Source organism: Protomyctophum bolini, assembly GCF_963924005.1.
Source record: "Protomyctophum bolini genome assembly, chromosome: 22".
NCBI classification, from domain to species: Eukaryota; Metazoa; Chordata; class Actinopteri; order Myctophiformes; family Myctophidae; genus Protomyctophum; species Protomyctophum bolini.
In genome coordinates, this window is record NC_137883.1 from 20,588,068 (window position 1) to 20,614,236 (window position 26,169).

General features: G+C 41.7%; 1 protein-coding gene across 1 annotated transcript in view; it reads right to left on the reverse strand.

Annotated features, from left to right (window-relative positions):
• The window catches only part of astn2 (astrotactin 2), a gene marked incomplete at both ends in the record, with an annotated part of 472,482 nt that overhangs the window by 245,148 nt on the left and 201,165 nt on the right, over positions 1–26,169 (reverse strand). Inside the window, 2 exons of the mRNA XM_080756633.1 lie at positions 3,622–3,696; positions 4,392–4,476. Of these exons, the coding sequence (XP_080612759.1) occupies positions 3,622–3,696; positions 4,392–4,476 (160 nt within the window). The remainder of the gene's footprint in view (positions 1–3,621; positions 3,697–4,391; positions 4,477–26,169) is intronic.

Sequence of the window (26,169 nt, forward strand, 5' to 3'; positions counted from 1 at the left end):
AATTCGCAAACCTGGCACCACTCCTCAGCCCCTCCCCCTCTGGCTGCTGTGATCTGATCTCTCCCTCTCCGCAGGAGAAGAGAAACACCCTCACGGAAGGAGGAATTGCCGGCTCACAATTTTGCTTATTACTTCTATATAAAATATAGCTCACTCAGCGAATCTCTTGGTTACATCAACATTATTCTTCGACAATAGTTGGTTTGTGCCTAAGTATTACGATTAGACAGTTCGCATTGGCTATTTCCCCTGCCACGCAGTGACGCGCCTAAGCTTCCCAGCTATTAGCCATGATTGCAGTTCCAGAGCCAACTAATAGAACAGTTACGACATTGAGGGGGCAAAAAGAACAGCGGAGCTCCGAGAAAACGTGTCAGCAGACTCGCTGATTTAATGGGTAACAGACAGTAACACATTTGAGTCTCAGTGACTGGTCCAGTGTTGGTTGATGTTTGTAAAGCGTTATATTATTAGTATTTATTATAGAGAGAGGGATGTGGGGGGGGGGGGAAATATATGTCAATTGTTGAAAATACTTGTGTAATATAAAGAAAATGAATAAACATATGTTTAAAAAGAAAAAAAAAAGTATTTATTATAGAGCGCCAAAGTGCCGTCACTCGCTCATCCCCTGGTTCACGGAAGCTTTTCTCTATGGAGAATAACATGGAGTTATCTTACATCGTCTCATATAAGAATTGTGGTTCAAAAATAAACAAACTGTCTTTTGTTGGGGAGGTGTCTCTGTATCGTTTACCGTTTCACCTACAGTATGATTATTTCATCATTCCTTGTTTCAACATAATATGAATCAATTATAACAATTATAATAAATTGTCATAAATGACAATGGAGAACAATGTCCTTGACTGTCGTCCTCTCCACATCCATACAGTGTATATGCCTCAATTATATGGTTTACAGCATATGGCTCTGCAGGAGGCTGGAAGTCTACAAACAGCTCTGTGCATTGTTATAATTTTTTTAGGGGGGGGGGGGTGTACATCCCATAATCCCATCCACTCTGCACTAGTCTCTCTGGAATCTGATGTTGGCTGGTAAATCCAAACAAGATGGAAAGAGAAGACGTAGCTAGCCATAGCTGCAGAACATACACAAGTTGGTTATTGGCCATGTCGTCCCCAGCCAAAAGCTGAGAACCTCTGCTCTCTAGGCAACTGGTTGCCAAAGTGGGGTCCCATATGTGGGGACCCATATGGGGCACTTGAGGGGGTTCACTGCAAAATTAGGAATATCTTATCACTTAACCCACATTGTATTTTTCGGATATTCGAAAATAGCCAATTTGCAAGCTTCAATCTTTTGAGACACAAAAAATGTTCACCTGGGAGTTGTCCTTGACATGAAACTATGAGCATAGGACCTTCAATAAGTAGCGCATTGGAGCCCTCGCTAGGTAAAGAAACACTATTGTTTTGGTTCTATATAACAGTGAACAAGTGATTAGGGCCGTGTGTGAGGCTCTTGCAGGTCATTATTCATCCAGAGCTAAGGGCCATAAAGGTGTAGCAGGAGGGTGTCCAGTTCGGCCAGCAATTCAGTCCAGTAAGTCTGTGGTGGCTGTGTATATAATACCCCATTGGTCTGGCACAGCAATTTAGCCCCAGGTAGGTACATCTGAAAAGCGTGAAAAGCCTGCGCGACGATTTGGGTTCGCAAGCAACCAGATGCGTGGCCTTGAGGGCCAAGTGGTTGGCTAATGTCACCTCCACAGGAGACATGAAAGCCAAGCATGTCACAGTTCCAACCAGAAAAAATCAACAAAAAGAAAGAAAAGAAAAAAAGGAGGCAGAGAGCTAATAGGGGGAGAAACAAATACACTACTTTAATGATATACTGCATTCCTAGTGCAGTGTGCTGCGTGCATTTGTATTGTTTTATGATGTATGTTTCTTATTCCCGAGGGTAAGCAGCCACACGTACGTGACATCACTTTGAAATATTTTGAGTGTACAGATACAATGGACTTTTTAATCGTAAAGGAAATTGTCAGCGATCTAAAACATAAACGGTAAACGTCAGGCTTCTGTGTCAACATTATAAATAACGATGGTTTCTTTCCAGACATGCCATTTTTATACAATGTTCCAACAATCAGACAGGGCGAGCTCTATTGTGTGGAGGAGGCAGTGATAACAATTGTACACCAACAGTAAGTAACCTCAGTAGTCTCCAAAAACGTGTCTGCGATCACAAAGAAAGAGAGAAAATGACTGCACCAGGAAATTACAACACTTAAAATAAGATGTGCATTCCACTGAATGGCACAGATGGATGTTACTTAAAGAGTCTCAACGGGTGGCCCGGGCTGGCCTAGTGGTCCGGGCACCTAGGCTGCTAATCCAGCCTGACGGCGTGCCACGGGTTCCACCCCCGATTGCGACAACCTTTGCTGCGACCTTAGGTGCGCCGTCTCAAGCGAACTTGAGCCACGTTAGGCACCACCGAGCGATCTAAAGGGAGAGAGTTGCCGTGCCGAACGATGCGAAGTTCGATTTGAGATGACTCAGCCCTGTCTGCGTTGCGGCCCTAGGCGAGAGCGTTTGCCCCAACTGCCACTAAAGGTGGCTACTGGCCAATCACAGCGTGTCCTGGCACAAGTGTCCTGGCCAAACAGTGCTTCCTTACACACGCCGCGTAGTGTTTCAAATGACGCACCCTGGCTTATTCAGTGGCAATAGCAGATCTACATGTACAAGCTCACAACTAGGGACTGTTACGATTATGAAATTTCACTTGACGATTAATTGTCACACAAATAATTGTGATCAACGTGTTTTTGTCATTGAACACCGGAATATATAAATAAAAAATCCATTTCTGTTTAACTTTTAGGCTTTGAAGTTGCACGAGGCAGATATATGCCTAAATACACAAAGAAACAACATTTTAAGAAAACATTTGGAGATAACAGTGGAACTAGCCAATCTTCAAGCTCACATTGCGACACGTCGTGAGTTCATTCACGCTTTTACAAGAAGGCCGATGCACAGTGACAATCAAAAATGTGCAAATGTTCAGAAGGGGATCTCTGATAACAAATCCAAGAAAAAGGTCCTGCACACTGTCTGGAAGTTGTGTGAAAAGGCTGCTCTTTATTAAGTCGACATTTCAGTCGTTAGACCTTCAGACACAAAATTTCTTTTGGGTCTCCAAGTCTCCAAACCATTGCACTAAATGATATATTTCTTATTATCTTTTAATATAATGATATAAAAAGAAAAGTTCCATCCATTTCAACCTTTCATCATGTTTTTTTTTTCTTTCTTGATTGGAGGAGAAAAAAAGGAGAGCCTCTGCTCTCCACTGGAAATGTCATACATAATGTGTCACAAAGAGTGGCAGTGAGAGCACTTGAAAGAACTCCAACCATGCAGGAGAGACCCTTTAGGCTGTTCCTTCACACAATAACTCCACACACACACACACACACACACACACACGCACGCACGCACACGCACACACATGCACACACACACACACACACACACACACACACACAACTACTGCCACCACAAACCCGGCTCCTGCCCCCGCCGTCCCAGAAACCCAGACATGCACTCGGCAGAAGATGGCACAACAATTGACAGCTCTGCTCACCTGAAGATCTTCTCTGGGGCCTGCTCTCCGGTAACTAGGTCATAGCCTCTCTCCAGGTTAGTGTAGGGCCATGGACTGGGCAGAGGAGAAAGAGAATGCTTGATCAAAGGCTGTAATCATATGCTTATTTATAATTTGCAAATGCAATCCTATACTGGATGTTGCAATCTTCTTTTGAATTCATTTTTAAGGATTCACGTTATGCAACTGTGCAATTTCAGTTCAACCTTCAAGAATTCTATTTAGGTATGCAGATCCACTAATTGGGACATTTGTACAGTAAATTATGTAAGAATGAAAACACCACATTCAAGGTCACTGGATCAAACGATAGCACTATTTATAGGTATAAGTTTATTCTCCTTTACAAATTGGCGAACAGGGATTTGATCCATGATTGGTGAGGGGACTATATCCAATTGATGACAGGGGGATTTGCATAACAATGGAGGGCTGTCTTTTATTGGCCCAGCTGTTGCGCCGAGCTAGCTAATCAGCATGCAAGGTCGCAGGCAAGAGGAGGCCTCACACTTGACTGAGTTCTCTATCTCTTCCCCTCCAGTATTTATCTCTCTCGCCACAATCCTAGTTTCCTGTTTCTCTTCATCTTCCCCTGTCACTGTGTTTCTTTACTTACTTCCTAGTCCTGCTTTGCTTAACCCATTTAAGCTCCAGTCCCCCCCACACCTTTCCTGCCCACCTCCCTATGCCATTTTGCGTGGTGACAGGGGAATTTGCAGACGTCGAAGGATGAAGGAGACAGGACTTACCCTTCGTTGCGACCCCAGTCACTGCGAACACACAGGTGTTTATGCACTGGGTCTGGGGAATAGCCTTCGTGACAGCTGCATTCTCCTGTGAGAGAGAAAATGAGAGGGACAAAGTGACAGATATATCCATTTATCCCCAATAGCGGAATACATTACCCCGGGCGTCTACCATCGCCGCCCGACTCATCCATCAGTGAGGGATGTCCGTCCAATAATCAGCTGGCATGAAACCTAGGCTGGCAGCTACGCCTCAACTGCCAATGTCCCCCCCCCAGTGCTCTACTAACCCGCCTTGATCGTTTGACCTGCCAGTCATATTCTTTGTAATCTTTTATTCAGAGGCCTGCTGTGAAAGTGGCTGTATGTGTCTGAACAGTGTGAAGCCAGAATTAATTTACTCGTCTCCCCATTTCCCCCCCCACTGTATTTCCAAAGCTAAGGCATCGTTGCAGGCGCCAATGCTTCAAAAGCGCATTGGCAAATGCATCTTCTAATTATTATTTATTTTTTGCTGCCACTGCTAACACTGAACTTGAAACTCTCGGTTACAAAGTACTGATAAGTGCATGGTGCAACTCCGCGCCTTGTGCTTATAAGTTCACAATATTTGTTGTTTTACTTTTATGCACGTCTCAAAAACACTAGCAGCATGTGATGCGCAAAAGAAAGAAAACAATGGGTTTAATGGCAATGCGTTTCTAGCGACGCATCTCGGTGTGATCCCCCTAAAATGCAATTATTTATGAACAAACACTATTTTGAAAGCGTTTGAAACGATCTGCATCTCTTCCTGCTGTAATATAACGGAAACAGCCTCTGTCAAACAAACAAAAAACAAGAGAGAAAAGCAACACACTTTATCTCACTTTGTTCATTCAAACTCTCTAAAATCCAATTATTGCTCTCTGAGTCGAGTCTTCACTTCACCCATCGATAAATGGCTGAAGTCCTCAGTTCTAATAAGCGTGCAATGATTTACCCACTTTATCTTGTGTATCTTGTGCCAAGGAAAGCCGACCTACAAGCTCACAGCGCATTGCGGATGTGACACACTGTGCGCTTGTAGGTCTCTATTCCTGGCCGCTCTCAGCACCATCGCGTGACAGAGCATATTAAATTAGGCTTTAAGCTTTCCATTTGTTTCTGACCATGAACCATTTCATGCACTGTGTAACCTAACTGTAAGACCTTTCTATTTGCTGCTGCCTTTTACTGAGGTTTCGTAATCATGTATCATGCACTGTAATTTCTTTTCACATTTTTCTGTTTTATTTTGTATTCAAATGCTATGTTTCAATGTGATTCTTTTGCACTCTCATTATGCTCTGCATTACGGTCTCAATGTCTTATTAAAGCACTTTGAATTTCATTGTTGTTGAAATGTGCTATAATGTTTATGTACTATGCAAACTCGCCTTGCCTTTAACCAAGTATATATGCGTCTGACATCAATTCAAAGAATAAGCATACAATTATATATTATTTGTATTCATCGAATAAAGTGACCATATCAACAGGATCGCACGCAAGTGATATTAATGGGTGCTTTGCCAACTTTTCTTAATTGCCTCAAGGAATTTAAATCGTCTGCTGAAATTAATACCTCCATAAATTAAGCATGATAACGCACATTATTTGGATAGTATGCAATGAGACCAGCGTTGCTCTTTTCATTCATATAGCTCCCCAGTCACAAGGAGAGCCAAAAACACTATAAGCTGCAGTGCATATTATGGTGGAAAAACTACTCAATTTCTTTGCTCGACTTAAAGGGACACTTTCCTGGGGGTCTTTATGTGTGATGTGGTTTTAGATATTTTAGATTCTAGCAGTGAGCCCAGTGTCTCTGATGTCATGGACACTGGGCTCACTACAATTCCCATAATGCTTTGGTGCACTGCTCCTCCTTGTGGATAGGGGGAGGGATGTCTTACTAAGACAACATGTAGTCCAGGAAGTAAGTGAGCCCAGTGTCCATGACATCAGAGACACTGGGCTCACTGCTAAAATCTAAAATATCTAAAACCACATATTACACACATAAAGACCCCCAGGAAAGTGTTCTAAATCTTCTAAACGCCATTAACATATATTTCTTTGCAAAAAGGGTGAAGTGTCCCTTTAAGTAGAAGTATCAATACTGCAACGTAGAAACCCTCTGTTCTGTATTCAAAATGTACTTGAGTAAAAATACAAAAATATTGGCATCAAAATATACTTAAAGTACACATTACTCAGAATGTCTCATTTCACAAGTTTTCAAATGCATAATAATCTTTTGAAAATAGCAGATCTATAAGCTGCCACTGTGCGATGCATTGTTGGCTTGTAGACCGGCTATTCTCAAATAGCCAACATTTAAATAGGACTGAAGTGGTTAATGTATGTCTTGTAATAATAATCCAAATCTACAAAGTAACCAATAAAACACACACACACACACACACACACACACACACACACACACACACACACACACACACACACACACACACACACACACACACACACACACACACACACACACACACACACACACACACACACACACACACACACACACACACACAATTCCTTTAGCATGTCATACATGTGCAACTGGAAACATAGGGGGAAATGTTAAATAATTATGCCACTGACCAGAAGTTAAGGTTAATATAGGTTAAGTACAAAGACAATGTATCAGAAGTGATAGCTTGGATTGTGTGGCTCTAAATGTTACAAGCAAAGTAGACTTGTGCAGTGGTGTATGATGTGCCAACGGGTTCCTCCTTGATTCCCCAGGTGTCTTAATGGTTTATATCAAATTACATTGTCCTCTGTGAAGTGGAAATTGATCCAAACAGCTGTGGAAAACAGCAACTAGAGTATGAGCATAGAAATGAATTCCAACAGACTTTACACAGGGCTATAAAATGAAATAATTTGTTAAGTAAATTGTAAACAATGTGGCTTTGTTCAGAATGTTAAAACATTCATTCATTCAATCATTTACATTCAGATGACTCCATAGCCCTTGTGGAAAATTTCACAAATTACTCATGCTTGCCAAACATTTAAACAAGGGGAAATGCATTAGAATGCAAAGCAATGGCTCAAACTGCTTGAGGTGATACCGTTTTTCTCAATTGCTTTGGCACAATTCTCCAATGATAATGAATATTTTCAAACGTGCAAACTTCCAAACCACAACACATTTCAATGTCTCATCCCTTTAAATTAATTGCAAATGCTTAGCACATCTGCAGTGTGTACAGAGCTGAGTGAGCACAATTGCCAACAAACAATTAAAATCTTGCGGATCAAAACAGTTTATTTTTCTTTGTCACTTAGATACAGTAGTTCAGTTCCAAAACTTAGATGAATAGACCATAGAGGGTTAATTGTTCAATTTGTGCAGCACCGTTTTACAAGAGTTGATGTACATGTGACATATGTCAAGTATAACCAATTGTAGCAATATATGGATTTTCTGTACGGTCCCCTAAATTGGTAACTTGCCTGTGTCTGGTGAAACTCTCTCACACATACCAATCACATATTGTGTGAAGTTAGGTGACAGGTGCTATTCATGAGTATGGACTGTGTTAAACATATTCATAGAGCTTCAACGCAACATAAATCACTGCAATTTCTGAACTCATAGGCACCTGTATGGATAAATAATGGACAGGGGAAAGCGCCTGCTCGAGGAGGAGAGGATGCAGCGAGGAGAAGACAGCGGAACAGAGGGAGAGGAGAGTACAAACAAAGACAGAGCTCTTCCAGATGAAACACGGGTCACAATTGTGGAGCATGTAATGAACCGTGGCCTCACAATGGCAGTGAGGCGGGTCACCGAGTACAGCCTAATGTCAACTGTGCTACAGAGTCTTCAATTATATGAACGGGTGTGCAGGGACAACAGGCACTCGATCAATAGAGTGCCGAAGTCCTGACGTCAGTCCCACTGCCCTTGGGTCACTGGGTTATTTTCTGTATTGGATTTCCCTATAGGGGAATATATCGCGTCATAGGAATTGTGTTCCAAAAAAAATAAACAAACCACCCCAGCGATTTTTCTCAGATACAGTATGGAGAGATGTGACTGTGTCTCGTTTATGATCGAGGCCAAGTCATTGATTTAAAAAAAAAAGAGTCAGAATAAATGTCCAGGCATGCCTGAAACTCTTGCTGTTTATATTATTATACAGAATAATGGGGCTAGAAGGAAGCAACATCTCTCACATGCTGCCTAATGGTGGCACTGGTTACAAGCTGGCCAAACGCAGAGGAGGTGGATCCAAGGATAGGTCAACAAGCCACAGTGGATGTGCTGGGCCAACGTGAGGACAATATATAATTACAGTACTGTACAGTAGGTCTGCTATGCTATCTGAGAATGGTGTGTACTGTAAACATCATTGTTTTACACCGTTGGTGCAGTTACATTATTGTTGTTTAAGGTTTGCCACTACCGTTTTGCAGTACGAGTTAAATGTTTCGGGTGAATTATGACCTTTTGCAGGTGATGGTGTTGTGCTGTAGCCTATATCTAAACTACGTACTTTGACAGATCATAGAGCTTTGAGAATGTTAACACAGTCTCAAGAAATGAGCTAAAGCAATTGAGAAATCTGCATTGTCAGCTTTTTTGTCAGCAGGAAATTAGATGCGTTGTAATAATAATAATAATGCGATGTGAACGCAACAGAGCAACGCATTTCCCACAATTCAAATTACCGGTATATAATTTTGTATCACATCTGTGACACAACTCACTTCCCTATTTATGAAACACATACAAATTGTCTCTCTCAGGCAAATGTGTGTTCCATCTTTTACAGGTTCCCGTTTGTGTTTCTTGCCAATGCAGCACCCCTTGTGGCTCTTCATACTTTGGGACAGATTAAGCCGGATGTATACTTCACTACTATCTACAAGCTCACAGATTCAATAAATGAGACTTTGAAAACATTAAATTTCTTTCCAGAAAGATTTTTTTTAAATGTTTTCCCCTGTTTTCAAAAGGGGAGTGGTTTACCAGGCTAACACCAGACATCCACTATATAAATGTAGCCTTGCCAGTCTCTTTTTCCTGTCTTTTCAACAAAAATGTCAACTTCCAAATTATCACAACTAATTCATGCAACATTGTAGTTTTTGTGAAAACGTCACCTTACTCAAGTTGAGCAATATAAATAAGGAATATTTGTTTGCGCTCAGGTGGCACAGGGATGAATAAGCACCTGTCCACCACCACAGAGTCTATATGCCTTTGAATCCACCGCGGTGCATCCAGCTTAGCCGAGCATCTGTACAAACACAATGGGCTATGTTCGGGGAAGGGAAGCAAGGGAGGGTGATCCGCTTGACAGTGGGGTGTGTTGAAAGGATGGAAACGCTGTGTCCTGCCGGCAGGGGCTCGTCACTTGGCAGGGGAGCCAGTGGAGTACAACAGCAGTGGTAAATTGCCACTGGCAAGACAGAAATGTGCGGGGAGGATTAAGTGGCATAACGACTACGAGAAAGAAAAGGGGTAAAAAAAAAAAAACAACGATTATTCTATGTGAAAACAATAATCTTTTGTTTCCCGTTATTCCAGTCAGTCACACATGTATGCACCTGCTTTTCTGTTTTCTCAGTGATAGTATTCTAAAGCGTTCTAAAGTGTGCGTGTATTTAATTTGAGAAACAGTGTGAAAAAGCATACACTGCCACTGGTGGAGATGTTACCAGCAGTTTGACATTTTCAGGCAGGCCACTAGTTTACATTATTAAAACTGCCATTTAGCTATCATGATGAAGCCCATAAAGTGTCAAGGAAACAGTGGTTAACACACTGGAGTAGAGTGAGATCAGTTGTCGAGCACTTTCATGTCATAACTAAGCCAGTAGCTATGTGTTTGCACTTGTCAAGTGTGTCCACAAAATGGAAAGCGAAGCGAATAATTAAGCAATGACTCATTAAAGCCCATGGTATTATGTCATTTCACAGCTAAGAGCGACATAGAAACTTTCAGTCGTTGATAACAATTTCATTAGTAGAAGAATTTCTACTAAAATTAGCAGTCCTTGGCATCGAATCTTCCCGCAGCTCTGCGTGTTATCCTTTTATGGAAACATTGCTCTATCCAGACAGATCAAAAATCGCCTTAAAGTAAATGTGTGAATTTGACCTTGACCTACAGTTTTTTTCTTAGCCATGGAGCGATATAGAACTGTATGAGGACATTAGAATCATTATACCACACCCATGCATCCAATCAGATTGCATGATTATTTGACTGAATGGGTTGGTCAAATCTAGCCTCTGTCCCAGCCTTACTCATCTGCGAAGAGAAAAGCCGAAAAACCTACGGCAGAGAGGGCATAGCCGGAAGTGTCAGTTCGGAACATCCGTCAGATGTATTTCCCCCGGATACGATATTTTTCGACCAATCACAACACTTTTCATTCACAGAGAATGTAAACAGATTTGAATCCTGCTACTTCCGCCAAATTCTGCACTCTACAGCTAGGTCTTGCCCAGCGTGGTCAAATCACCTGATTGATCATTCTCGTCAACTCGCCAGCATCACACAGTTTTTAAGCTATTACAGACAATGCCTGCGATAAGAGCATTTGAGCACATATCGATTGTGTCGGCCCTTTGGCTCCTTCAAGGTGTGGAGTGAAATATCTTTTGACTGTTATGCATCTATCCATCAGATATGCAGCCACTCTGTCTACTTTGCACAATTAAAGTCTGTCATGAATTAAATCATGTACACCTTGAGAAGACATCATCTGAAGTCAGGGAGAGTTGCAGCACTTCAGACACCCAAATCATTGTTGCATGCATATTGCTCTCAGATTGGTGTGTATTGGGAAGAGGGGGAAATGGCAGTGGTGGGCTCTTATATGGCAGTGGTTGGGCATTTATTACTTAAGTAAAAGTGTCAATACTGCAATGTAAGAATACTGTATTACAAGTACTGTAAGTCTGGAATTCAAAATGTACTTACAAAAGTGATACAAAAGAGTTTGTATCAAAATGTACTTGAAGTACATTACTACTCAGGAAGTATTAAGAAACAACTGGAAAACCAAAGACACACCTAAGAATCTGGTTGAATAGGTATTGATTGGTTCAGACTTAATTCAGACTTATTATAAGTCCTATCCCGCTGGGGAGTTTGCAAAGAAGAAATTAACAATGGTGGGCTGAGTGCCAATTTAATCCAGGGGACTGTATTACGAAGCAAGTTCAACATATACCCACTGGGACATCTTTTCATTAAAACTGTAACACCTACAATCACTCTCAGCGGTCACACAATGCTGGTTATTAACCCCATAAGTCAACTCAGGATCTAATTCCTAATCTAACAATGAGTATATTCACATCCAAGATCGGAATTTGCTGCATAATGACCAATCACACACATAGAAAAACCTATCTTCTATGAATAGTGATGCCAATTTTCAAGAGTATTGATTGTTCAGTAGGTCGCACTTTTTATACGCGTTGATCTGTTATTTGTTCGATGACAATGTATTGCGGTGTTATTTGTATGTTGTGTTGATGAATTGAGTGCATAGGACCACAATGGAAACAAGTCAACAGGACTTTTATGCACAATTTAGCACAATTGTCTGACTGTCTTTACATGTCTGCCTAATGAAGTATTCAATCAAACAATCGATTATCTTGAACGTAACCTGCTGTGGAGCATGTCACATATAGGTACAGGTGTGCACAGCATATTACCGTTTCCATGACGACGTATACCCCGGTAAGAAGTGAACCACTGTAAAGGTCCTTTCAGATGACGAGCAATTAACGCGCCTAGTAATTCATTTTCATCGAGACCCGCACATTTTTTTTCTGTACGTGCGGAGAAGTTGAGGGGCGACAACGCAAGCGTATTTATTTACGTGAGCTCTTTCCGTGAAATTGTCGCTTGCGTTGTGGGACCCTCTTGAGCAAATCTGGAGCAGACCTGTCGTGGATCCATGCGACAACGTCTGCGTTAATCGATGCCCGTCTGAAAGTACAATACATGTGGTTGCACACTGGACGCGTTTTTCGGAAAACCAACGGAAAAACCCAGCTAAAAATCCAAAAACGCATCCAGTGTACACCTTAACCCTGAAAACTCAGCTGGGCCGATCAGCGGCACATTTGTTGGGCACACTGTCTGTCACAAAAGAACCTTATTTGTACCTTTTGAAATATGTAAGAAACTTCAATTCATAACGGATGTCAATGAGCCTCTGATCGGCCTGAAACCTTGCCCAACTTTGGAGTCTTGTGTCACACATTTTATAAATGACTGTCACAGTCTGGCCAGTGAAGTTCAAGTTCAACATTGGAGCCATGCCGTTCTAATAACGTGAATCCCGAGACACTCGTGATTGGATTTATTCCCTAATAACTACATCATCTCTGGGCATACAAAACTGTTTATTGTACTGTATTAATTCACACAGACTTAGCAGACTCCATACAGTAATTGGGTAATAAAAAATGTAATAAAATAAATACAGCTACAATATCAATAACTATTTCCTTATGAAGTGGTTTGTTGCTTCCAGGACTGCTCAGCAGGATGCAATAAAGCACATTTATTTTAAGTGTACAATTTCTACATGTACCTGCTGAGAGATGTGTTCACTTCTCTCCACTGTTGTAATACAAGATGGCAGCGCTCAACCCATATATAACGGCTGCTGATGATCTGTGAAGTAAAGCTATAATCAAAGCAATTCAGATATTGCTGCTGCAGGAACGGCAAGAGCTCATGCAGGCTTGGAGATTTGTTTTAACACTTCACATAAACTTCTTATAAAAAGAATCCATAGACATGGAGTGAATAACTTCTGAGGGCTACTGAAAATGTCCACACAGATGAACGTTAATAAGTGCTGTAGTGTAACGACTATGGGTTGAAATGGATGTACCAAAGAAGCAGTCTAAGCTCAAGGGGCCCTTAAACCAATGTATTTCGTAAGGCAAGTGGAATAGGATTGTGGAGAAACCAATGTTCTGTGAAACAAAAGGCACGTCATGAAGAGAAAAGAAACTTCGATGTATAAAATATTCAACCGAGAAAGAGCCGGGAGGCTGGAAAACGTGTGAATTTGAACCCCAAATGTCATAAATACTCTGACTAGCATAACCTTATTCCTTATATCAAAGCCAAGTGTACCCAAGTGTATAAAAACAGAAACGCATTCATAAATGTTGTATGTGTATTGTGTAGTATACTGAGAATCTCTCACCATCAGTAGTTGCCTAGTAGTAGTTTTTTCTCTATATACCTTTGTCGTCATCTTCTTTGCAAACTCCCCAGCGGGAAAAGTCACAAATCTTAATAAATAACGTACACATGAATAAGTTCACATGACGTGTTTTGAGTTTGTAGACCTGCAATTGTCATTACGATGAGAGCCCATAATCAAAACAGTCGACGGGCAATCCCTGGACAAAATACGTAATCAGCTTCCTCCCCTACAGCCAACCTACTTGATTAATGACACATTTCATTAAAATGCTTTTCCGCCACGTTTACTGAAGCTGCATGGGTGATTTTCACATTTCAAGGTTCATAGCATTGGCACAGGAAGGAGACATTGTTGTCCTGATGCATATTTGTGCCTGTTGTACAATTTCCAGGAGGAGAAGCAATTGTGTGTCGAGACCCTGGGCAGATTCATCATCACCACCACCATCTCACAGGAGATTGTGTTTCTGTGTGCCGCGCGTGAGCATTTATGTACGTCTGTGCGTGCGTGTCCTTGCATGCTGAGTAAATAGGTTGGATGGGTTTGATGCGACTAGAATATTCCTGAACAACCCAGCCATTTCAGTACCTATTAGGTAGGTTGGGGGAGGGAACACAAGACCATTTCAGTAACTATTAGGTAGGTTGTGGGGAGGGAACACAAGAGCACTTATTTCACTGGAGACAAACTCTCTGAAATCTGTTGTGACTGGGATGTGATGTATTAGCTCACCTCTGAAACGCACTGGTGGATTGTGCATGCCACGCACGTGTACTTATGCATTTCTGTGTTCACTTGTGCTCATTGCTTGTGAAATTTGTATACTGTAACTAGATAATTTGTACATGTATGTGTCCGGGTAGCTCAGTCGGTAGAGCACTCGCCTTTTGACCACATGAGGTCATGCTTTCGATCCCGGGCACCACCAACTCAGTGTATAAGTAGCACAGTTTGGGTGCAGTAAGTACTGGGAGTGGGAGCTGATGGTAGGTGTTGTGCTCTGCAATCCAACTCCCAGGAGTTTAGCGCATTGTGAAACGGGGTTAAACTTCCACGCTCTCGCTGATACCGACAATTTTTAATTTGTACTTAATTTGTAAGAACGAGATTAAGCCAATTCACAGATGGCTGGATCCCCAAAAACTATAGGTGAAGAGGAGATGGGACAGACCAGAGTGTCTTGCCACACATTATATTGACCTCTAAGCTACTATCTCTAAACGGATTTGGGTCACAGTTAAACAGGGTTCAAAAAATAATAAAAAACTGAAGGTGGTTTTAACCATTTAAGCCCTGTAGTTATTTACACAAGCTAAAATAGAAAAATAACGCATTTTGGCCAAAAATATGGATGGTAGGGTTAATGTGGCTAGCATGTATATTTCAAATTAAATTGTTTAAATACATTTATCAAACAGATTTTCCTGACAACAAGCTGGGACTAAAACCTATCCCCACCGGCCATAACAATGAATCCAGAGGAGGAATATCAAAAGCTTGTGTTCCTCCCAATACCCTCAGCAAATCCAACCCCGCAGGTGAGGCATGCAGGCAGAGAAGCTAGGGTTAAAAGAGCAGCGAGGATTGATCAGCCAGATACAACGGTCTGCCATTGGGAGTCTCAGACACTGAAATTGGATACAGCCTATAGTGATAGAGATGGTGTTCAAGATAGCCATGAGGTTGACTAGCACAAGATGGTTAGAGGCAGAGTGTGCTTTTGAGATTGGACTGGTGAAGGGACGTAAACACTGACACACATGTGTATGTGCGTGCGCGAAAACAAGTATAGCAGAATTTGAGAAACTGACATTATGAGCACAATGTCCCTGGTCGTCTCAAGATAAATAGTTATTATGCTTTTTAGTTAGACTTACAATTAGATACACATTCAGGTTCTAATGAAGCCTGACAGCATGTTGCAGGTTCAACTGCCGACCATTGCTGGGTGTTACTCCCGGTCTCTCTCCATGTTTCCTGTTTATCTCCACTGTGTACTACCAATAAAGACAGAAAAGCCACCCCCAACATATGAAAAATAAAATATGTATTTGGTAGTATTGGGTGGGAAGAGTTGGGGGCTCTTCACTGTCTGGCAGCCGTGGCTGGTTTATCAGTAGGATACAAGAGGATACAACAATGTGTGGAGGAAATAATTGGAATAATGACTAAATGGGAGAAAATGACAGATCTGCACTCCTGAAGTGCCTTCTCAAACCCAGAAGAATAGAGGGAGAAAACCTGTAAATCCCAGCAGGCTTCCCAGTCTCATATGGTGGCACTAGATACATTACATTTGGGCCTATAACCCTTGAGCCGTAGGTCATACAATCCACATTTTGCTTGGATCATGAAGCACCTATACGCATTATTCTTCAAAACCCACAAAGACACACACTACTCCTACTCCTTGGTTGGCCACCACTCAAGGAGGGGGCCAGCAGCAGCCTGTGTACAATGACCTCAGCATATTGTCAGACGGGCAAAGTGTGTGAAGTGAGTGAACAACAAAACAAGAGTCCTCCTGCTGTTACACACGTACTCTGCCATCATAGGTCTGCAGAACAAATTGATGAGGATCTCTTTCCTGGCACTGGAATATTCATCAACGCTGAAGATAGGTTACACAGGTTAAATGCAGAGCTCCAGCAGAGGAGAAGTCAATGTCGAGGCCAATTTGATCACAGAAATCCTAGAGCTCTGTCACCATCTTTTTTTTGTTTTGTTATCCCATTATTTTTGTAACATATTTTTTCACCTGGTGCCAATTGCCTAAGCTGGAATCCTGTAGGAGGTTGCACCACCAGAACGTAAATTCTGTCCTAAATTAGGGAGTAAAGCCCTAGAGCAGGGATTTTCAACCTTTTTATACCAAGTACCACCACAGAATATATCTGGCTCTCCAAGTACCACCATAATAACTGATGTTAAAATACAGGAGCGTAGACCTGCCTCATCCTATTCAGCTATTAACACAGGAGGAAAATGTAATTTATACTTTTTCTCTTTTTTTTATTCCCAAGCCAATTTTTCTGCTGCTCTGATGAAACTGTCTAATTAGCACAACTGATAATATTTATAATGTGATTAATCCATTCTCAAATCTTCTATTAACGGCTAGGTGTGCTGTCATGCTCATTTCAGCACAATTGGAGAGCCTATTTCAACCAATTGCTTGGTTAGAAGAACTAATATAAATATTTCATTCTACCTTTGTCTTTTTTGGGAGAGTACCACCAGAGGGGGGCTCAAGTACCACTAGTGGTACTAGTACCAGTGGTTGGGAACCTCTGCCCTAGAGGCTTAGTAGTAACTACTAGTTCGTTTGTAACTAGTGGGTTACTAAAGTGTGTTGCACTTTACATAACATAACCTAGTAGTGCCGTGCGTCGTCTGTTCTTAAAATAATGTATACCGGTAGTCGCATCATTTTTTGGGGGGGAATTTGGGTTCAGACCGCATAGCAGCCTATACTGTAGGTAATGTGGGGGGGGGGTCACCTTTTGGACCGTTTGTTATTGTTTTTTGTAGTTTTATGGCGGTTAATTAAAGGGTGACAGACTGGAGACAGAGCTATTGTACAGGCTGATTATGTTAACGTCTTTTGACATTTCTTTTTAACAGTAACCCATTGGGACCGATGAGCTCCAGAGTTTGCCGTCTAAACTTTAATGTGACATGACCCCGGGCCATGGGGTAACGTCAGTGTTGAGCTCAATTTTGGTTTTAATTCAACACAGAGGCTGCAAGCTATAGATTTCCCACTGAGATGATTATCGCTGATGTCCTTTTGAGAAATCCAGACAATGGTGAATAGCATTCTTATCTGGTTTCAACCAACTGCTATCTCCTTAAATATTTGCTTCCGCTTTCAGGTGTTGCTCTCAAGACCACCAGGTAGTAGATAATGCTGTTCATTACCATAACAGATGGATATCACTTGCTGCATGTTTCCGTTCCTCCAGGTCTTTGGGTTTTATCTAGTACCACTTAGCGGGTTTGCTTTCTTTTGTCATATGGGCTGGAAATTAAACGACATCCATTCCCACCTGTTGCTCTTCTATTTGCAAAGCAGCACACAACAACGACAGCTATTATCCTTTGTGACAGCAAATAGGTACCAAAAAATAATTTCAATTCATGTTGGGGAGACCACATTCACAGCCATAGATTGGTCACATTCACTCATGGTTAGCAGACTAACATGCATGGCATAAATCTGCCCTTCTTAGTGTGTAATTTATTCCTAAAACTTGGGAGTCAGATATTGTCCTCTGGTTCCATATCCATGCAGTTGCAGTTGGTATGTCATGTTAGCAACACTATTGCAACCAGGTAGAATCTGACAAAAGGTGTTGTCAAGTGCAGGTGAAAACGAGTACAGCAACAGCAGGCTCAGAGCAGACAAAGTTTAAGCTTTGCTGTGCTGTGCTCAAGACAGTCACGGTAACAAATTGAAGGTTCACTCTCACTCTTACTTTTGACTCGTACCTTAGCCCAGAGATGTGTAGGATTTGAGGCAGAGGTCATTAGAGTAGAGCATTCTTCATTCAAGAGCTACTGTAAGAGAAACCATGTGCTGATGGGAAATGTTTCAACAGCAGCCAGTTTGAAAAACAATTAAGCTTAGCGTCTGGCACAAATTCTCTGCAATGGCTCTCTGAATGAATAATTTGTACACAGTGAAAATCACAAATCTTATACAGTATGGTGGTCTCTAGCACAACTTATTTTCGGATGGATGGTCCACAGCCAAATACATATTAATTTGGGGGGGTCCTTGATGTGAAAATGTTTGAGAACAACTGCTATACAAGGCCTTTATATATCAGTATATATACCTCACACCTCCCAAAACCCTTTTTTGATCATCTACTGAGAGTAGAGGCCAGCCCATTGATCCACACACCCTTTCTATCAACACAAATCTCCACAATCTAACAAATGGGAGGTCAATCTCACAGCCTGTGAGTCATACAAAAAGTCCCCAGATGTCCTTCCTCCCAAGAGCGTGTCAGCTTTACCACAAGCAATTGTATTTTTTGATCTTAGAGTGCATTCTATCACCCAAACATACGTTACAGCAACAGCGGTGAGAGGTGTGCAGACCTTCTCCTTCTGTTCAGTTTATTTCATTTGATCGAGTACCTGTCTAAATGTTTGGATGTGCGTGCAGTGTGCACCTCTTGACCTCTATATCAGTAGTGCTCAAACATTTATGTCAAGCACCCGCAAAATGATATGCGTTTGGCTGCGGACCCCCCATCTCAGTTATGTTGAGTTAAAATGTTAGCTTTAATACTGTATACATATTATTAGATTTTTTTTAAACATTTGCAAACATTTTACAATAGAAGATCTACAAGCTCATAGCGTGCCACGAAGTGATGCACTATGAGCTTGAATACCTGCTATTATTGAATAGCCAAAATATGGTTACCCAGATGCTTTCCCGGTTTTAATGGATTTAAATAGTATTTAGAGAAATCCCCTGTAACCTATCAATGTACATATTCATGATATTTCTCACACTGTTATGCAATGTTTTCAAAACAAATCTGAAACGTATCAATTTCAGAAGACGTGATATTTTGCCAGACTCCAGACAAACTCCTGGGGTTTTATGAATCATCTTCCCGACGTGAAAACGAGGTTCCCTGGGTGGTGGCAGCAGCAGGTAACATTAGGTTGTGACAGTCTTAATGTTGAGGTTTTATGAATGAGAGATGGTAGGAACACTATTCATTACTTTAGTGACATTATTGAAACCCTCAGCAATAAAGACAAGACACAAGACCTATGTATCTAGCACAGGAGTCTAATCAATCTGAAATATCCACTGTGTTAAACTTTCCATAATACATACTGTACTACTCAGGGTGAGATAAACTTGTTTATCTGCAAAAAAAAAAAAACTTGTGGGACTTATTTCCACTCTATAAAACACTCTAGAGCTACACTATTTACAGCATAAATAAAAAGGTTAGTGTGTACCTTTACTGTACTGTACATTTTCAGCCTTGCATAAAGGTCAATTGAATTGCCCTCGGCAGAGTTGGTCTGGCCCCGCTTGGTTTTGATGGGATTTCGCTGCCCCTTAAGTTGCGGGGCAGCAATCATGGCCCAGTTTGCAAATATGGGGCGATGTGATAACCAGAGACATTTTTTTCTTTAATCAGCCCTTTGGAAATGCAGGTTCCACACAGAGATTCCAGAGTGGGTCTGAGTGTCTGAGGGTCTGCGTGTGCGTGTGTGCGTGCGCGCGTGTGTGTGTATTCGGAGCCAATGACACAAACATAAAAACGCAAAACTTGCAGACAGAAGTACACGAATCTCTCAAGAACAGATTCCGACTCTGTCGGCAGGGGCGATCAGTACATTGTATACATTGTTGTTTGTTAGTGGGAATGAAAACATAGGAAGAGGAGGGCTGAGAGCGGATCAAACGGGCCAATATCATGTTATCCACATTCTATTGGGCGGCGCCATACAGTTATAAAGGATTCACCGTTGGCCAGCCGTTCTGGGGGCTTGGGCGGAGCCACCAGGGGGGAATTCAAATGGAAACAAACAGCAGAGGGCGTTGTTTTTTCTTTTTTGCCTACACACTAATATTTTTCATATATGCTTTATTCTAGGGGTGGCCTGTGCCAGCAAATGCCACTCGAGACACGCCACTCCCAAGTGGATCCCAAGAATGACATGCCGACTTTCTTTCCATATATTATTCTGTAATGCACTTTGTGTAATGCACTCTGTATTACACTTCAGAAAGAGCAAACTTGTTTTTATCTTGGGTTGAAAATGGTAATCAAACAGGGAGGAAAAGTGCAGCCATCAAATGCAATCAAGCACCTCAGCAGCACAGTGATTAAATATACATCTTCTCCTTTTTGTATCCCAGTAGATGTCAAGCGTCCTGAAATTACCCCCCACACACACACACTCACACCATTTATTTTTCTTTAGCTTTTAGTTGCCCCGACGGCTTTCTTGCACATATAGGTGCATTAGTAAGGTATACTGTATAACACAACCTTGACTACCGTTTCAAGGCTAACTAGAAAGAATACTTTCATGGAAGGAGAGGGAGTTGGGTTCTAGTCATGCAGTAGAGTGTGTGTGTGTGTGTGTGTGTGTGTGTGTGTGTGGGGGGGGGGGGGTTGAAAGTGTTACTTTGAGGAACAACTTTCATTTTTCTGCAGAACACATTTGGTTGCCAAATACAGACCATAACACTCCTGCCACACGGATGATATGAATGATGGAAGGGGAGTGAGAAAAAGTGAGAAGGCAGAATATATTGTTTTTTTGCTGAATAAGTTGCTGAATAACAAAATGGCTCCCGCTCCTGCATATTGACGCATTGGTGAACCCGAGTTCAGAATACACAAACACCGTGTGTGTGTGTGTGTGTGTGTGTGTGTGTGTGTGTGTGTGTGGTGTGTGCACACACACACACACACACACACACACACACACACACACACACACACACACACACACACACTGTAAGTGTTCCAACTTGGCCGTTCTTGTGCATTAAGTTGAATGTCTGAGTCTGTATTACATTATGCATGAACCCGCAATGTGCCCTTGACCAGGGTGACATAAATTTCACATACATTACACAATGTAATCCATTCTAATGAGCTTAGACTTCATCTGGTTAGATACACACAGCAGGATCTCACTCTGGGGAAGATGCCATCATACTATGGATGTAATGATGCATTGTGTGAAACAGTGAACCACATTAACCCTGGTGTCCCTTTTTTGGCTGCATGTTATTACAGGCGGAAAATGTTTCAAAACATTTCAAAAAAATATCTAAAACTTAAAAAAGAAAAGAAAAAATAAACTAATTCTAGAAACTCACAATGCATTGAATTTTAACTTGTAGACCGGCTACTGTTGCTATACAGCGAAGGTGGTTAAAATTATATTTTCAATGTCAACAACAACGTAGTTCACAGTTTACTATGAAAACCTGCAAAACCTGCCTGTCAGTCACGCTAAAACCTGTCGGTCAGTCCGTCCGTCAGTCACGCCTCGTGACGCTCCATACTGTATATGGCCAATACAGAATTAATTCCACATGTTGATCTGACCTCATCTGACCTCATCAAACTCTGTACACTCAAGACACTGTGCCCGCTGCCACCCTTAGATCGCCATATACGTTTGTGTCAGTCTCATACCATTGTTGTTGCCGCGACACGAGTCACACTTGCAAATGAACCAAGTTGGTACTGTACAACACGTGACATGGATCTCAATATGTGGAGCTGACTATCATCACCCAGATCTCCATATATGAAGATCACAACACTGACCTCATCAAACCGTGGATAGCCATACATGGAGAAGACTAGATCATCACCTACATCTATATGGAGCCGGCCAGCAACTCTACATCTGACCTCACTGACACCAGATTAATAGGTTAACTCCTGCTTCTCAACTGTGTCGTATTAAGAAGCCCTGTTGTTTCAGCACGACCTCGCCCTCAGGGCATCTTACTGGTGGTAGTAATAAATAATAATAATAATAATAACCACCCCCACATAAACTAAATTAAAACATTAACATCCAGCTGATTTAAATGCAGAGCTATACCCTTCCCTCTCTCCTATTAAACTAACAGAGCTATACCCTTCCCTCTCTCCTATTAAACTAACAGAGCTATACCCTTCCCTCTCTCCTATTAAACTAAAGGATCAATGCAGAGCTATACCCTTCCCTCTCTATTAAACTAACAGAGCTATACCCTTCCCTCTCTCCTATTAAACTAAATGATCAATGCAGAGCTATACCCTTCCCTCTCTATTAAACTAACAGAGCTATGCCCTTCCCTCTCTCCTATTAAACTAACGGAGCTATACCCTTCCCTCTCTCCTGTTAAACTAAAGGATTGCTCCTTTCATTTGCATGACAATGGCATCTCGACACACACTGCTGTAATTGAATAATGAGACAATTGACTGAATAAATGTAGACATCTGGTAAATCAATGACTCTGCCTCATTGTGCAGCATTGAGTAGTAACGATTACTGCTGCGATAGCTTTCCAAGCCATTGACTTATAAGGTTGTTAATGATTTGTCCTCTGACTTTGTGTTAGCCACTAGCACTAAAACAGATCAGATACAAATCACAACGCCATTATACAGAGTGGTCTATTTGGACTCATTTGATGCAGCATTGTTAAAGGCTGCAATCCATAGCTTCATGACCTTCCCGGGGATTCAACCCCGGCCGGGGTCTCACACATGGAAGACCAAATATCTACCGCTCTGCCAATTATGGCATGATCTCAAGCACTGCAGATGTGCTAGTTATAGTATTAACATACAACATGTACAACAGTACATACCATACAGATTACAGATTGGTTAAAATTAAGTTTTATTTGTTCAAACAAGTTCTGCAATCCAGCATTAAACTTGTGATAAGATTGGGGGGGGGGGAAATACAAATATTTATTTTGTTTATTTTTTAATTTTCTTATGAACTAGTCAACTAGTACCAACAAGGTAGACTAGTCGACTAGTAAACTATAGTCGACTAGTTGCTTAATGCCCTAGCACGCACGCACGTTCTCTAACATAAAGTGTTAACTGACAACCTGTCTCGGATGACACGTTGTGAGCTATAGCTACCGTATTTGACACCGAGGTACGGCAAAGTATAAACCAGGCTTACCCCCCCCCCCAACAAACAGATTTCCGTGTGCTCCCAACCCCACCCCTGCCACACACAACTCCTTTCTCCTAAAAGGAAACACTTGCCCTCTAAACTCGGTTATCCCCTGATATACCATCTAGAGCCCCTTTCTCTCCGTCTCAGCAGACTCTGTGAGTTTGTGCAGACGCAGCAGAACCCATCAGAGTGTGACAACCCCATTCCTCCACTTCACCTTCAGTCTTTATGAAGGGATAACCTTTACTGTTTACTTTAGCCGTGCACAAATTCATCATCGCCCATGATAAACTCACATCTGACGGCACACGTGGAGGTCCGAGGGGGTCCTTGAAACATTTTCCGTTGGGCTGAAGTTGTTCAAAGCATGTGTCGCAGACAACAGAGTGGAATTGCGTCGCCCACAAAAGTGACCTGGTCTACTCTAAATGTCACCGCTGGCAATTAGGCCAGTGCTAACGGCATCAAGCTTCAAGGGTATTACCATATTAGTGTCACGCTTTAGTTTACAATACAACTGTGTGTGTGTGCGTACGTGTGTGCATGCGTGCTTACAAGCTCATAGCGCGCTACTCAGTGGTGAGCTATGAGCTTGTAGATCTATTTTTGAAAAATCGTGAAAATGCGGCACAAATCTTTGAATACCGGTATATATTCTTTCAGAAGACTTATTTTTATTTTGACGTCAGGCCTAAATGGGTTAATGACGTCACGTGCAGGTCGCTTACACCTACGTACACTACAGGAGTTAGCAGGTCACACAATGGGCTTAATTCAGGCTTATTTCTATGTTAATTCACACTAGTCGGTGACTCGGTAGCCTGTGTAAACATTGTAGGTTAACAACTTAAGGTTGTTTTTGATCGATGCGCATCGATCGATGCACTGTGTGCATGCTTACGTGCATGTGTGCGTGTTTATGTAGTATGAGAGTTGTAGTGTGAGAACGTATTCATCACTTATGCATATATTAATTGGAACTCTGCATCTTTCAGTTTGAGTTCAGCAGATAATTACATTAATCAACAGATACATTTATATTTTTTCATGGTCTTGGCAATAATTGTGTGTTTGCAGTGTGTCGACTCAACCATAATGTTCTGGATAAAATGCTACAATTAAGCTGTTCACCAGAGGGAGTAATAAGTTATACATGTCGGGAACTTGCATTGATTTTGGCAGAACAATTAAATCCTTCACAGGGAAATGTGCGTAAAATACATATGCAAGTACGTATGAGTACTGCTATGCTGTACAATAACAATTATGTATCATTATGGTGGGAGGAAAACATAGCTCTAAAACATTAACCTGCACAATGATGATTTAATTTGGGCAAGATAATGTTCATCCATTTATTCTATTATCTTCTACCTTCTGGCCAGGATACCTTGCATTTTCGGTAGAGTAGATAATGTAAATTAAAAGGGTACGTCACTTCACACTCAGAGGGCCACAATGCATATAGTCAAAAATAGCTGTTCTAAAACGGGTAGTCCCAATACTTGATTCTGATTGGCTGGTTACAGTCATGTGACCGGTGTAAATTTCACCGATAATCCACACCTTCAATCACTTTATATCATTCGCAGCTGATTCCACATCTCTGTAGCTGTACTGGGGAAGGGGAGCGCTTGATTGCTTTACAAACACATGCCGTGCGGGCGTGTAAGCACCACCCGGCTCATACGACTGTGAACGTGTGGCTCGAGGCAGCCACGTAAAGACATCAAGCGCTATTCTCCCGTCACATAGGCTACTTGCCGAGCAAAACAAGCAAGTGATGTGGCTCGCTCTGGTGGCGGAAAGCGTAGCTACTTTTGTGAATTTAATAGTTGTATTAGGTTAATATTGCTATATGTTTGTAACCGTTTTAGAAAAGCAATAAACCACGAGAGGTCTCAGGTTACCGGGTATTTTATGGGTCTGCGTAGGCAGACCCGACGCGGAAAGCTCAAACTGTGACGTGTTTGGAGCTCGTAGACCTGCTATTTTTGCAAATTTTTAAGTTTTAAGAATTGAAAATTAACATTTTTATTTAATTTCAAATACATTAATATGTTCTTATGTTAAAGGAGCATTCAGTAATTTGGGTGATTTTGAAAAAAAACCCCGGTCCGACCCGGTAACCAGATGTGCACATGCACGGGGGACACGCAACAAGCCAACAGCACACACACCAAGGCCCGCGCCCGCTCCATCATTATTGGCGGAAGGCCCATCTCTAACCTAATTGGATGACGGCTGGGCCACCTAGCCAAAAACGAAACCTACGTTTTCTTTTTACCCGAGGTGTTAACTGGGGACAGGGAGGAACTCCTTATATGGTCAGCACACTATAGAAGGGAGGATTATCACAACAAAACAAGTGATATTTGAATTAAGTGAAATCACTGAATATACCTTTAACTTGCAAATACATTGGACATAAAAAAGACTATAGTAGGCCTACTAGTCATTAAGCTACTAATATAGACTAAAGCGGGTCATGCTTGCATGTTTGGAATTGTAACAGCTGAAATCAATAATATGTCAGTATTCCAATATTAAGCTGCGGGCCGCATTAAGTGAAGGTAGCCCATGTATGGGATACATAAAAAATATAATAAAACTTCTCCCTGGGATGTGGCCCCCTCAGTGGTTGTGGCCCTAAGCGACCGCTTATATTTCTTATGCCTAGAACCGTCACACTCTCACTCAGACATTTTGACTCATGTTCTCACATGATGGTCCTATATCTGGCTTTGAGCTTGTGTGTGCCCACCTCTCGCCCACACCCACACTCTTTACTCTGTGTTGATAATGTGAGGATGCATTATTGCGATGT